General features: G+C 43.1%; 1 protein-coding gene across 1 annotated transcript in view; it reads left to right on the forward strand.

The window, feature by feature from the left end:
• Window positions 1-7740, forward strand: part of LOC135213373 (vacuolar fusion protein CCZ1 homolog) — a 221391-nt gene extending 213651 nt beyond the window's left edge. Inside the window, exon 10 of the mRNA XM_064247352.1 lies at window positions 2878-7740. Coding sequence (XP_064103422.1) covers window positions 2878-2933 — 56 coding nt within the window. The 3' untranslated portion in view covers window positions 2934-7740. The remainder of the gene's footprint in view (window positions 1-2877) is intronic.
• The last annotated feature ends 8184 nt before the right edge of the window (window positions 7741-15924 follow it).

The raw sequence follows: 15924 nt of genomic DNA on the forward strand, positions 1-15924 counted from the left end.
AGAGTTGGAGGCGTCCAAAATGGGGGCGGTTTAGAAGATGCTCGGGCTAGGGGGTCCCCCTCACCCTTGGAGGGGTTGCTAGCGCATTTTGTGGAGGCTCGCAACCCCCCCCCCCCCCCTCCCTGGACTGGCCAGGCCATCCCCCCTCCACCCTGCCTCTTCTTCGTGGGTAGCCGACGTCGGCCATCTTGTATTGCTCCGCCAGTGTCTGCTGCTGCTTCTTCGAGTTGGAGTGACGCCGTGGGGTCAGCCCCGTTGATGACGTCACGGGATCCGTCTTTGTGTATTCCTCCGCCAGTGGCGTCTGATTCCCCCTCGCACCGAGGGGAAGCCGTGTCGTCACCACCACTTGTGACGTCACTCCCATCGATGACGTCTCTCCCAGTCATCTCCACTGATCTGCCTCTCTCAGCCGTGACGTCATCCTTGCCGCCCAGTAAGGCTAAGAACTTTGCCCTCGAGGGAGGAACAACGTGGATGGTTGTTCCCGAAAGTGCTGGTGTTTCGGGCAGTGTTAGTGCTCCTTCCTGTGTGCAATCTGCAGGGGAAGCTTCGTCCTCTGCCTCAAATCACGAGTGTGTTACACCCCCCACCCCTCTCCATCCGTGGGCATCGCCAGCGTGTTGCAACCTCCCCCGTCCATGCACATCGCAAGCATATTGCAACCTCCCCTGCCCGTGCACATGATGTAAGTGCTCCTTCTTCTCCAAGGCCTATTTGTCGCTGTAAGGATCTCAAGGTGCCTGTCAAGAGGTCGAAGGTAGTGAGCGCAGAGTTGGTGCAGCAGGAGTGTTTGCCTGACTCTAGGGGATTCTCCTTCGATCTCAAGTGTTCGGGATTTCCCCCATCTCACGTTCGTACGTCCGCCACGCCTGTGACCATTCATGGACATGTTAATGAGTCATCTGTTGGGGTAAGTAATGTTCCTAGTGTTGTAGTGGGTTCGTCTCGGAAGCCGACACATGGACCCAGCCCAGACAGGTTAGTTGGGGTTTCGGACTGTTTGGCTGCTGACCCTTCCGTTAATTTTAGTGGGGAAGGTGCCTTAGAGGAGCCTGCACATCCTTCTTGTCGTCGGTCTCCGTTGCCGGAGCAGGAGGAAGTTGTTGATCTCATTTGTGGGTTTAACAATTTGGAAAGTAGGACTCAGGCTCAGTCATCTTACACTCCTCCTTGCTTGGAAGCCTTGGTGGGAGCTACTCAGGACCCCAAATCATCTCTTCAGCTTTCTTTGTTGGGGCACGTTCAGTTGGTCTTGCAGAAGGTTAACGCCTCTGTTTCGGACCGGGACGGTTTGCTTCCCTCTAGGGGCTCTACCAAGCTACCACCCCCCCACCTCTCATGAGACATAGGAAGTACTATGCTACGAGATCTGCTTTTTTGTTGTTGCGCCATCTTAACCCAGACGTCATTCGCCTGAAGCCGGGATTGACTTTGGAGCAGGTGAGGTCAGTGGCTCTGTCCTTGTCTCCGCAAGATGCCTCAGCATTGGAATCTATGGCGGCCTCCATGTTGCAGACGGTTTCATGGCTGGACTTCTGGTCTGTGGTTATTGCCAAGATAGCTTCCGACAGGTCCCCGGAAGGGTTGGTGAGTGCATCCTCGCCATAAATCAGATTTTATGGCACTAGACAAGCACCATAAAATCGGATCGATTGATAACTGAGTCCACCAATAACTGGGGACTGCTTGTACTGTGTACAGAATAGGCATGCAGAACACAATTTGAACTTAGGGTGGCAAAGAGGAGTGCTCTGAATACAATTTTAATTTGCTTTCCTGTTTGTATCTCTGAATGCTTGTAAGTTGAATAGTCTCTCATTTGATGAGTGATTTTCGTGCTGGTCTATCAATCTGGTGGTCCGAAGTTCAATTTTCGGCTCTGCACACATGGAATCAGAGGAATTTATTTCTGGTGATAGAAATTAATTTCTCAATATATACTGTGATTCAGATCCCACAATAAACTGTAGATCGCATTGCTAGCCACGTAAAAATATCTAATCCTTCGGGCTAGCCCTAGGAGAGCTGTTAATCAGCTGAGTTGTCTGGTTTAACTAAGATATACCTAACTGTTTGTAAGTTGAATGTTTGTAAGTAGGGTGGTGTCTGTACAGCACAATATGTTTATGCCAGATGACTAATTCCTTCATTCTGGAACTTCAGAAATCAAATGTTGTTTATTTCTTAAGAAGTTGTATTTTTAAGCCTTTGAGATTCTTTTGGCATATCGTACGTATGCAGTTTTTACTTCCTGATTATGGGTTTAAAGTTTTTTTCCACTCCTAGCTCTTTTGTCAAGTTAATTTTTAAGCTATGTTATCCATGTTGATGATGATTTAAGGCAAAATTGTTTTAGTACTTTGGTGTAATAAACAAATACAATACAAAATTAGTTGAAAGGATAAGATGAAGCTAATAAGAATAGAAATGTCTGTATTTTACCACAGAAAATTACATCATAGCTCAAAGGTAATTGAGATGTATGTAGGTAAATCTTTTTCCTCCATGAAAAACTAGGATGAATTGCTTTTCTAACATAACCTTTTTATTACATTTTATGTCAGGTGTTGCACATAAAAGTGTAAAGGAAGTGATGCAAAAGAATTTTCCATGCCCTATACGCAGACAGCATTGTCTAGTTAAATAAAAAGTTAGCATTGTGCATTGTCTGGTACTTTGCCTTATTCAGAGTATGTCAGTTAAAACTCCAGATGTCATCCGACTGATTCCGTATGCAAAGATAATTTTAAAGATGTACTAATATTAAACATTGGTATCTTGGAATCTCAGAGGGTTAAATAATTTAGATGTACAGTAGTGTGTTTGGTTGTGACAATTCCTTGATCGTATCATATCAATTGCCATTTATTTCAGATGAAGTGAATCGTATGTGTGCCTCACACTTCAGTAATATCTTCATGGTAGATTGATCCTGGTTGTAATTCATCATGCCAACAGGTATGATTCTACAGTAATGACACTGGAAATGTGCTATATCTATGATTACACAAAAATGTAAATTGCAGCAGATTAAATGGCTGGCCTTTGCGTTGCAGATATACTGTGTCAATTTCAGTTCTTGACATCTCGGTCAACTTCCACAAGGTAGCCAAAGTTCATAACTACAGTGAACCTCAGTGAAAGGTGGATGATTATTTATATCAGTAAAATTTGTGTACAACTAGTCTGCTAATCATCATCAAATGATTATGTATTGGAGTGAATAAGAGATTTTCATATTGGCTCATTTTTCCCTGTGCATGATAAGGTTTTATTTTTCTTTCACAGCATCCTACATTTTAATGTCACTTTGACTACCCATACTTGCCCTGCTCAAGTCATGTATGTACTCAGTAGTGCACAGTTATTCAAATAGATGCTGGTTTAGGTTTGATCGTTCAGTCTCCATCCTAGTCTTGTATATTTTTACAGGTATGTTATACATTACTGTGACCAAGATTAAAAAAGAAACAAATGAATTGCAATAATAAATTTTATATTGTTTCAGCCAGATTTTTGTTGATTACCATAACCAAAGGAAAGATTTAAATAATTTTCAAGATTTATTTTGATCACATTGGTAATGCATTTATTTAGTGTATTGTATACATTTACTTGATTGGAAGTATAATTCAGTATAAAAATAATATTTGGTCTTTCTTGATAATTTAAAATTTTGTCTACTTCTCATTACGGCGTATGATTACTTTGGGTTACTAATAAAAATATGTATGTAGTTGCTACTTATCCTTTGTTGATAGTGCAGCACTACATCATATAATGATTTTCAGTCATTTTAAGTCTTTATTATCACTGCTGGGAGGTCAGTACCATCCCAAACGAGAAAAAGTTACCATCATGCTTGATATATACTTTGTACATCAATTACAGTAAATGTGAGCCAGGTATACTATACAATGCCATGTCCGTTTGACGTGTGATTTCTTTTTTGATAGTCGTTACTATTTAACACAGCCTTATGTTTGGAAAGATTCATGGCTCGATTTTATTTGTTTTGCACACTGCTTGCTTTTTGCAGCTGTCAGAAAACAGAACATCCCTTTCTGAAAGTGATTGAAATCCCTTTTCATTTTCTGGAAAAGAAAATGATAACAAAAATCATTTACACAAATATCTTTAATTAGCTTTGGTTAAGGAAAATGCTATATTCATAATTGGCTTTGGTTAAGTAAAATACTAGGGTTGAAATGTTTAGTTTTAAACAGATTTGGAGGAAGAAAATTTGGTGAAATCATGTTAGAAAATAAAAAATACGAAAGGAAGGCAGTACGTACGTGAACACGCAGAGTTCATAATTCTGTGCATGCAGTGATTGACTTGAAAAAACTGTTGTCAGGTGAAATTAATGGGGTGGAAACAACCTTCTATTTTCATGATAACATTTTCCAGCTGTAGTATTTTTCTGATTTCATCATTTGAGAGAAAGACTGTTTTAACATTGATTTACAGAATGGAGATATCTTCCCAAGGCATCAGCAAAGCCTCAGTATTAATAGGTGCAGTCAGTACACATGTAGTTTGGTAATGCTCTACTAAGAGAGGTAGTCAAGGATTTCATGATGAATCATCAGCTACATTAATCCATCCAGAAATTTGTATACTGCAGCCCCACAAATATTTGATTTGCAATTTTAGATGTGCAGTAGATTTCAAAGTAAAAGTGAATACCTGTGTTGTTTCCTTGAAACTTTGTTACCTTTTTTGTAAGATGTGAAAAAAACCATAGCCATATTTTTTTTATATTTAACTTAGTGTTTTATGCGCAGTATAATGATCTTGTAATGTAAGAATTCTTACTGTGGAAGAGTTGTGCTGTGCTTTGTCCATTTATGTAACTAGCATTAGTTTACTACGAAAACAGTATTCTGGTATGAGAACAGCAAAGGTCATCAGTTTTGTAAGTAACAAGGATTGAGATCCTTTCTTCTCTATCTGTAGTACTATTAGAGATCTTGTGCTCATGAAAATTGCTTCAAACCTCATGTTATGGAATTTCTTATGTGCATAGCCCATTAATGTCAAATAGCTTATTTGGAGACCCTTTAACGAGTCAGAAATGAAGCCTCCTAAAATAGATTTTTATAAATATTCTATACAGGTAGCCCCCGGTTAACGGGCCAACAAACCACTTACTGATGCTGATAAAGTGCTTACTAACACCGATAAACTGCTTACCAGCACTGGAAACCACTTACCGGCACCAAAAATCTGGTTAACAATGTCGTTAGCCAAGCACCTTAACACTGAAACGCTGTTAACTGCCGACGGTAATTGGAGACTGCCTGTATATATGCTCTTTGTATAATTTTAATAAATAATGTACAGTTCTTTAGCAGTTGTAAGTGATCTGTGGTCCTTCACTTTCCCTCAGATTTTGGTAGCACAGTCATTTATGATTTAAATTGGGTGCATCGTCTCTTTATGGTAAGTACCCCAGTTTAGCAAGGAAGTAGATTTATGTACAGCAGTGAAATGAAAATGCTTTGTCAGTGTGGATAGAGACAGATGTCAAAGCTGTGTAGATTTGGAGGTATTGAGGAGAATAATTTAATCTGAATCTATAACATGAGACCAGGAAGATTATAATCTTCATAAGCAGATATTTGAGGCATAAACCCCACTACAGAAGGATATCTAAGCATGTTTATTGCCCTTTGCAGGTCACTGTAGAACACATGCTGTGGGTAGGAATGCATATAGAGTTGAGGGCTTAATGCATTTTACAATGGTCATTGGTTTCAATGCACCTTTTGATTTTTTGTCCTTTTTTTTTTAAATATAGTCACTTATTTTGCCTTGGAAGCTGCAGTTTACCTTTAGCTTAAAGCTGGGCATGCTCCTCCATATGCTGACTGTTGAAAGATAGTTGATATATAGGAGTACTTTCTTTTGGCTTAATTCTATATTTACATTCATTCATTCATGTTTCTAGGACTATATCACCTATGAATTGTCTCTGATTTTTGGTAAAAGAATATGCTGGAGGAATTATCAGATTTATTTACCTACTAGTTCTGAAACTACTACTAGTATTATTATTATTATTATTATTATTATTATTATTATTATTATTATTATTATTATTATTATTATATGTTTTTGCTTAGAGCGAAACAATTTCATTGTGATGTATTTTAGAAGAAAATGACTTTAAAAATGTACAAAATAGAGCTTTCAAGAACTAGTCAGTTTTCAAAACATCTCTTGTACATTTTCAAATAATAATCTTTCAAATGCATCGCTAGATTGGTTATTAATTTTAGTGACTTTTAAATAATAATCTTTCAAATGCATCTCTCGATTTATTCCCAACTTGAGTGACTCACATGTTATTGAGGGTTAAATTTTATAGTTGATAGTTGTCGTTAGTGTTTTCAAGCACTTCAGACAAAGTGATTTATTCGGACTACGTAATTGAACCTTATTTACTTTGCCCTCAAATGCTTTCCACCTGAAGCTGTTCATATGCATTCAAGCAATTAGTATTTTTATATGTACATACTACCAGGACATCATTAACAGTCTTTAATGGATATACAGAGAGAAACCAATTTCAAAATTAATATTCATAGTCATACTCTGTGTATAATTATGGTTACACGAATATGGGATGTCAAGTTTGTAAACACACTAATTTATAATTATGATGAGATAAAGAGGGCATATCTTATGCATGTACACTTCGGAAACAGCTGTGAGGGAAGAGTCATTAAGCTTTTGATGAATACATAAAAAATAATCGTCTCAGAGTTAAAACAAAGTTAGTGGAAAAGAGTTACAGGAATGAAGCAGACTGAAGAAAATAAAAGAATAACTAAAGGAGAAGTTAGTTCTATGTCTCTTTTATACCTTATTTTGTGAAGGGAAAACTAAAAATGATGAACAATGCAGAAATGTATGTGGGATAGGGTAGGATGCCATCTTTATAATGTGTTTGTTTCAAGCATTTCTCATAGCTTGCTATTGTGTAAAGGTAGTGTAAATCTGTTAAAATCCAGTACTTTTTGAAGAACCAAAACATGAGTTTTTAGTAATGATGATACAAAAATAAATGCCAGGCTGTTTGTTGTTTTGTACCGAAAGAAGTCTAGTAAAAGTGGATTATCTCCAACTCTTTAAATGTAGTTTCTCTTCTCTAATAATTACTGGCACATCATGTAGCATCATTGTTAAAGTATTGATGTTACAATTCAATGTCAAATCAAAACCAGATCTTTGTGGAACATTCCGAAGTAAAAAGATGGGTGCTGCTTATTATTATTTTGGTTGTTTATGTGGTGTAGTGTATCATCTTATGTTATATTGCAAATGTCATGATATTTGTGGGATTGCTGTGTAGTGCTGTAATGTAGTGAAAAGTACTGTATAGAAACATTTGTCATTTTTTTAAATTCAAAGTTTTTACAGTGTATGAGGATATTTTTGGAAGTTTCTACTAGAATGACTCATTGAATTAGTCAATAAAATATCCTGGTCAAAGTAGTTCTGCAGCTATGCACTTGAGAAGACCCCTAATGTTGGTCAGGGTGTACATATAATATATACTACAGTATTTGTATTACCAATACAGATAGACTATTTATATTCTTCCTGATTGCAGGATTAGTAGACATGCAAGTTTGTTTGATTATATTTTTTAGTGTTATGTTTGAATATGCTGTGATTTTACCATTTTAATGTATAGAAACTTAAACTATTAAAATAATTTAAATTAAATTCTTTGGCAATCCTTACAAAGAAAAACTTGAAACTATTAAAATAATTTAAATTAAATCCTTTGACAATCCTTACAAAGAAAAACTTGACTGCTAGTTGGTCAGTGACTAGTCGTAACAAGTAGCCATTTGGCACAACTTATCAAAATGGTTGGCCATCTGCAACAGCTGCTGTGCCTGAAAACATGAACAGAATTCACAACAGTCATAACTGTTTATTGAAGAAGCATTGTTGACAAAAGTGTGATCCAAACATATGTGAAGGACATTTGGAACTGGAACCTAAAGGGGGATGCAAGCCATTCATTAACCACCTCACTTCGCCAAGAGTTTCTTATTGTAAATGTCGTACAGCATAGAGAAAAGTTTCTATCCGTCTTCTAGTGTTGGTTCTCATCTAGCTGAACAAACAACTCGCAAACTGTTAGGAAGCACTGTATACTGAAGTTTAATCCCTGATGTATTTCTAAAATAGTACGTTTGTTCATACACGAACAAACCTTCGATCTTAACAATAGGATAGGATAATTTCTAGCTCCTAGCTGTATCCGGTTAAAACACAGATGAAAGCGAGGAATCTTGTGAGATCTGGCAACGCGTGCGTATATCGGGTGAAGGGTGTTCAGAGATCATGCACCTACGCCACCACGTCAGTCTTTTCTTAACCGCCTGGGCGAGAGTTGTGGTTGACCTCTCTAGGCCTTTACCCGGTTCATTGCCCGTTTCGATTGTGTTTAGTGTGTGTTTGTGTGTGGCTGTTATTATGGTTTCTTCTGCTGCTCCTCGGCCTTGTCAATGTGTATGTCCCGGAACTCCAGGTTTTCCATGTTCTCGTTTTTTGGCTTTGGCTGTGACCGACCCCCACATCACATGTAGTAGGTGTCGCTCTAATATTTGTACTATAACGAATCCTTGCACGGAATGCTGTGCATGGCCTAAAGAGCAGTGGAAGTTGTTTTATAGCAAGAGAGAGAATCGGAGGATTTCTACTGTTCCTCCATGGGAAGGTTTTTCTTCACCTCTTCCCGATGCTTCGTCTCCTGCTGCGCTCACACCCCATAGCAGTGTTGTGCCTTTGTCCCCTTCCTTTTCTTCCATTGATTCGTCGTTGGAAGTATCGGGAGGCCCACAGGCTAATTTTTGTAATGTCACCCCTTCTTCTTCGGGAGTTAATTTGATTCCCGGGAAGGAGGAGGCTTTTTCATCATTCTCCTTTATTCCAGAGTCGGAGGCATCCAAGATGGCGGCGATTTGGAAGACGCTTGGGCTAGGGGGTTCTCCGTCCTTGGAGGGGTTGTTGGCACATGGATGCTCGCTACCCCCTCCTCATGCTGGCCAGGCCTTCCCCCCTCCTCCCGGCCTTGTCTTCTTGGATAGCCGAGGTCAGCCATTTTGTATTGCTCTGCCAGTGACGGTTGCCGCTTCTTCAAGACAGAGGGAAGCTGTGGCGTCTGCTTCCCGTCCGGATTGAAGGGAAGCCGTGACGTCATCACCACTTGGGACGTCACTTCCATCGTTGACGCCACTCCCAGTCGTCTCCTCTGCATTGCCTCACTCAGCCGTGATGTCATCTCTGCTGCCCAGTTCGCTGCATCTCCCTTCCATGTCATTGGAGCCTTCTCTTGCTGATCTGTCTGAGGCTTTATGCCAGCCAGTGCTTAAGAGGTTGGACTCTGTTTTGGATGATAAGTTGGCTGCCATGTCAGCTGAGAGGACTGGAAGGAAACGTGTCGCATCGTCCCCGCCTCCTGTGAAGAGAGTATCAAGAGTTAGAAGGCTAAGGACTTTGCTCTTTCTTCGCCTACGAGGGAGGAACAACGCGGCTGTGTTCTCGAGAGCGCCTCAGTAGCGTGGTTGGTATGGTGTTTGTGTTCCACCTCGGTGGTTGCGGGTTTGATTCTCGTCCATTCCATTGAGGAGTGAGAGATGTGTATTTCTGGTGATAGAAGTTCACTCTCGACGTGGTTCGGAAGTCACGTAAAGCCGTTGGTCCCGTTGCTGAATAGCCACTGGTTCCATGCAACGTAAAAGCACCATACAAACAAATTGAGTGTTGGTGTTTCGGAGAGGATTAGTGTATCTTCCTTTATGCAATCTGCAGTGGCTGCTTTGTTCTCTACATTGAATCGCGAGCGTGTTGCAACCTCCCCTGTCCATGCACATCGTGAGGGTGTTGCAACCTCCCCTGTCCGTGCACATGATGCAGGTGCTCCCACTTCTTCTCCAGGACCTATTTGTAACCATAAGGATCTCAAGGCTCCTGTCAAGAGGTTGAAGGTTGTGAGTGCGGAGTTGGTGCAGCAGGAGTGTTTGCCTGCCCCTCCCCTTGGTACTTCCAGGAGTTCGACTCTGGGAGATTCTCTTTCAATCTCGAGTGTTCGGGATTCCTCCCCAACTCATGTTCATACGTCTGCTACGCCTGTGCCCGTTCGTGGACATGTTAAAGAGTCATCTGTTGGAAGAGTGCGTAGTGATGTTCCCAGTGTTGTAGTTGGTTCGTCGCGGGAGTCGGCGCGTGGACCCAGCCCAGACAGGTTAGTTGGTGTTTTGGGCTGTTTGGCTGCTGATCCTTTCATTAATTTTAACGAGGAGGTGCCTTAGAGGAGCCTACACACCCCTCTCGTCGTCAGTCTCCGTTGCCGGAGCAGGAGGAGGTAGACACGCAAGAGTTTTTGTCCTCCTTTTCAGAAGTTGTCGATCTCATTCATGGGTTCAACAATTTGGAGAGTAGGACTCAGGCTCAGTCGTCTTACACTCCTTCCTGCTTGGAAGCCTGGCTGGGAGCTATGCAGGATCCCAAATCATCTTTTCAGCTTCCCTTGTCAGGGCATGTCCAGTCAGTCTTGCATAAGGTTAACGCCTCTGTTTCAGACCGGGACAGTTTGCTTCGCTCTAGGGGCTCTGCCAAGCAACTATCCCCACCTCTCACGAGACATAGCAAGTACTATGCTACAAACTCTGCCTTTTTGGTGTCGCTTCATCTTAACCTGGACATCATTCGTCTGAAGCCGGGATTGACTTTGGAGCAGGTGAGGTTGGTGGCTATGTCCTTGTCTCCACAGGATGCCTCAGCGTTGGAATCTATGGCAGCTTCCATGTTGCAGACGGTTTCTTGGCTGGACTTCTGGTCTGTGGTCATTGCCAAGATAGCTTCTGACAGGTCCCAAGAAGGGTTGGTGAGTGCATCCTCTCTTGCCAGTTTGTTGCAGTCCTGAGGCAAGGCGTTTTCGTATGTGGCTCACCTCAGTGTTAATTTATGGGCTAATCTTCTCATGATTAGAAGAGACGTGGCTTTATCTAGGATGGAGAGATCAGTTGACCCAGAATCTTTGCTGGCATTGAGAAATGGGGATCTGTTGGAGTCTCAATTTTTGTTTCCTCGGACCAAGCTGGAAGATGCGATAGACTGGCGCCGGGCACCAGGCTGTGTCTAAGTCAGAGTCTCGTCCTCGGAGATGTCTGGCTCCTCCTCCTCCCCCTGCCCAGCAGCAGTCAAGAAGATCATCGCCTGGTAGGCCGTCGAGGAGTTCGGTTTCAGCAGGGCCTCCCCATTCGTCTCAGCCTAGATCAGAGGACCAGCGTCCCTTTTGCTCTCGTTTCTTTAAGCCAAGAAGGGGCCCAAGGGGCAGAGGTAAAGGGGACCGTCAGTAGGTTAGGTGCCTCTCCCCTCTTCTGTGCCATGGGTGGGGGCATGCCTGGCGGGTCATTGGGCCAAGTGGCAGAGTTGTGGGGCAGAGAAATGGGTGGTAATGTCCTTCGGGTGGGGTACCTACTGCCATTTGACTTCTCCCCTCCTATGTTGGACAAGTCACAGCTCAGGAAGGCATATCCTCCAGATTCTCTGAAGTTCTTGGCTCTTTGGGAGGAAGTGCAGAAGGTGCTGGACAAGGATGCGATAGAGGAAGTGGTGCGTCCATCTCCAGGGTTTTACAGTCACATCATCTTGGTGCCCAAGGCATCAGGAGGTTGGAGATGTGATCGACTTATCCACCTTGAATCACTTTATCAGGAAGACACGGTTCCAGATGGAGACCCTGTGTTCAGTGTTGGTAGCTGTGAGGGAAGGCGACTTCATGCTGTCGATAGACTTAAGGGACGCATACTTCCAGGTCCATATTCATCCAACGTCCAGGAACTTCCTTTGCTTCTCTCTCGGGGACAAGGTCTTCGAGTTCAAAGTCCTATGCTTCGGGCTGACAACAGCCCCTCAAGTGTTCACAAGGGTCTTCTCTCTTGTGTCAAGTTGGGCCTATGCTCAGGGGATCCGTTTGCTGAGGTACCTCGACGATTGGTTGGTCTTGGCAGTTTCCAGGGAAAAGCTGCTGCAGGACAGGGATCGTCTACTTCGGTTCTGTCTGGAACTTGGCATCGAGTCAACCTCAACCAGGAAAAATCAAACCTCGTACCCAATCGAAGGATTCTCTACCTGGGCATGGTCATTGATACGACAGTTGCAAGAGTTTTTCTGTCGGATCAGAGATTGGAGAAGTTGCGAGTGGTGGTGCGTGACTTCCTGTCGGAACCACATCAGTCAGTTCATCAGTGGCAGGTTCTTCTGGGAGTTTTGTCTTCCCTGGAGAAGCTGGTCCCTCATGGGGGTCTTCATCTTTGGTCTCTACAGTTTGAGACTGGGGGAATTCTGGTCTCCGGCGGGGGACTCACCCCTGTTGAAGATTCCTTTGTCTCTGGAAGTGAGAGAAGACCTTTGTTGGTGCTTGGACGACCGAAATCTTTCAAAGGGTATCCGTCTGTGTTCTCTTCCACTGGACTTCCATCTGTTTCCAGACGCATTCCTCGCAGGTTGGGGGGCTCATTTAGGCGACCTCGTTGCATCAGACGTTTGGAGTTTGGAGGACAAACAAAAACATATCAACATCTTGGAGTTGAAGGCAGCCTTTCTGGGTCTGAAGGAGTTTCGGAAGAAGGTAGAGGGTCATTCTGTCATTCTCATGTCGGAACACCACGGTGGTCGCCTATATGAACAAGCAGGGAGGCCTGGTTTCTCGTCAACTTCTCGCCTTGACTGTCAAGGTTCACCAGTGGGTGGTCAGGCATTCGGTAGAGCTCTCAGCCAGGTATATCCCAAGCAAACGGAATGTGGTTGCAGACAAACTTAGTCATTGGGATCAGATCCTAGGCACAGCGCCTCAGTGGCGTGGTTAGTTTGGTGTTTGCTTCTCACCTTGGTGGTCGCGGGTTCGACTCTCGGCCATTACATTGAGGAGTGAGAGATGTGAATTTCTGGTGATAGAAGTTCACTCTCGACGTGGTTCGAAAGTCACGTAAAGCTGTTGGTTCGTTGCTGAATAACCACTGGTTCCATGCAACGTAAAAACATCATACAAACAAACAGATCCTAGGCACAGAGTGGTCCCTTCATCAATTGGTAGCAGACAAACTCTTCCAGGTTTGGGGGAGACCTATGCTGGACCTTTTTGCAACTCAGTTCAGCAGGAAGCTGGAGATATTCTGTTGACTGGTTCCAGATCCTTTAATGTTAGCAGAGGATGCATTCCAACACCCCTGGGACAACCTGGAGGTGTATGCCATCCCACAGTTTTGTTTTATCCGTCAAGTTCTGAACAGGCTGATGAGTTCACAGGGTCTCAGGATGACTTTGGTAGCCCCTCTGTGGCCTCAGGCGGAATGGTTTCCAGATCTGCTGTCATTGTTGTCAGAGGTTCCAAGGGAAATTTCCCCGGCGGCATCTCCTGTGTCAGCCGCATGTGGAAAGATTCCACCAGTCTGTAGAAATCCCTGTCTCTTCACAGTTGGAGGCTATCAAGTATCTCCTCCAAGCGAGAGGCTTTTCTCAGAAAACAGCAGGGCATATGTCCAGCAGTCTCAGAAAGTCGACCTCCGCGGTCTACCAAGGCAAATGGGCGATCTACTGTGATTGGTGTCGTAAACGGGGTTTTTCTCCACTCGCGACCTCTATTCAGTGAATAGCAGACTTTTTAACCTTCCTCAGAGACGAGAAACGTTTGTCTGTTTCTGCCATTAGAGGCTACAGGGCGGCACTGAGTTTGGTGTTACACCTTAAAGGTATCGACACCTCCTCGTCCTGGGAACTTTCCTTGCTAGTTAAGGAGTTTGAGCAGTTGAATTCTCCTAGGGAGCTCAAGCCTCCGACGTGGGATGTTTCCCTGGTTCTCAAGAGCTTCACTAAGGGTCCATATGAGCCTTGACATCACTCATCTGACAGGAACTTGACGCTCAAGACAGTTTTCCGTCTGGCCTTGGCATCTTCGAAGCGGGTAGGAGAGCTCCATGGTCTGAGCTATAATGTGAAGCATACCAGGGGTTGGGGGTCGGTGTCCTTCGAATTTGTCCCGGAATTCGTGGCCAAGACCCATTTTCCATTCCATCACCGAATGACTTTGTGGTTGGTGATGCTCAAGAGCTTTTGTTGTGCCCTGTCCGGGCCCTGCGTTGCTATCTTAAAAGGACACGGCACCTCAGACCAGGCTGCCGCACAGGACGTACTAAGAAAGAGGTGTCTAAGAATACTCTCTATTTTTGGATACGGGAAGCTATCAGACAGGCATACTTGGCTCTTGATGATTCCGCCGCCACGTCTGTGCAGGCTAGAGCGCATGACGTTAGGGGTATTGGTCCCTCTGGCTTTCGAAAAGAACTTGGCTGTACATAGAGTGCTGAGCACTGGTACTTTATTACGCCAGTCCACGTTCACCTCTTTCTATCTTAAGGATGTTGCCCACAGATCTATGGACACGTTTTCCATGGGTCGTGTGGTGGCTTCCCAACAGGTTGTGTAACTGATAGTTGCCGTTAACAGGGAACTTTTGTATCTTACCTAAGATGTTTGTGTGGATGAGAGAATGAATTAGTTGGCTGGTCTCCTTTCTCTTGTACCTTTCCTTCTTCCTTCGGGCAGTTTAAGGAATAGACACGTCATCCGCTGGACTAGTCTGATACAGGTGAGTAAGGTAGTCATACTGATAGTGTGGTCGCTTAATATACAAATATCAAACCCTCTATTCGGTAGCATATGCTCCACTCCTAGGCAAGGAGGAGTTGGGAGTAGTACAAACCCTGGTGTATTGGTTTGCTATTGGACAGTCAAAGTTTCTTTTTGGTTCCCTATACAATGATTCTCCCATATATCATTGTACGTCACTCACGGTCTGAGTGGTTAGATATCGATTTATCTAGGTATCTTCTCAACAGGCTTCAGTCCCTCTCCAGAAGTTATTTCTTCTGGAGCTGGACTGGTGGGTAGGTCTACAGCTGATTTAGGATGTCTTGTACCTCCCTCCAAGTATGAGTCTATCTTATTGTTAAGACTGAAGGTTTGAACAAATGGTAAATTTTCTAAGACAATTTGTATTTTTCATAGCTACAAACCTGAGGTCTTAACATTGTACTGCCCACCTCTAGCTGCCCCTCTGTTTGTTAAGTCATCCTGAGTTGGGAAAGACTGATGCGTAGGTGCGTGGTTTTTGACCACTCTTCACCTGATCTACCATTGCGTTGCCAGATCTTGCAAGATTCCTTGCTTAATCGGATCCAGCCAGGTGCTATAAAATATCCTAACCTATTGTTAAGACCTCAGGTTTGTAGCTATGAAAAATACAAATTGTCATAGAAAATTTGTCATTTTTAAAGTAATTTGTATTTTTCCTAACATACAACCTTGAAGGTTTTTTACACAGGATTTAGCTTGTAGATGTGAGCTGCAATGGCCGTTTAACTCTCAGACAAGGTTGTATACTACCGACAGTAAGGGGGAAGCCACACTCACCTGTCAGTCTGCACTCCTCTTTGCTTTTCGGGCCAGGTATCAGAATGAGTGGTGGCTGAGGTGGGACAATTGCAAAGACCTTCAGGTTTGTATGTTAGGAAAAATACATATTTCTTTAAGAATATGTTATTTGTTCCTACACAAATACTATCATCGGTCTTTACATGGGAGAACCCAAGTAGAAATACCTTCTTGGTCTGAATGATCTATGGAAGGAATCCTGTACTTCTAGCCTGTTAAAGAGTTGCATCATTGCTTTGAAAAAAGGCTTGGAAGAACCAAGAGTATTGGAGGCAATAAAAATTGCTAATAATTCCAGTGTGTTTGTTTTATTTTCTATCACTCTCTCCCCTTATCTATAGAGGGGTAGTGACATGCATTCAAACCATCTACACAAGATGAAGGACAGGATGTCCTCAT

This window comes from Macrobrachium nipponense, chromosome 42, assembly GCF_015104395.2.
Source record: "Macrobrachium nipponense isolate FS-2020 chromosome 42, ASM1510439v2, whole genome shotgun sequence".
Classification (NCBI taxonomy): domain Eukaryota; kingdom Metazoa; phylum Arthropoda; class Malacostraca; order Decapoda; family Palaemonidae; genus Macrobrachium; species Macrobrachium nipponense.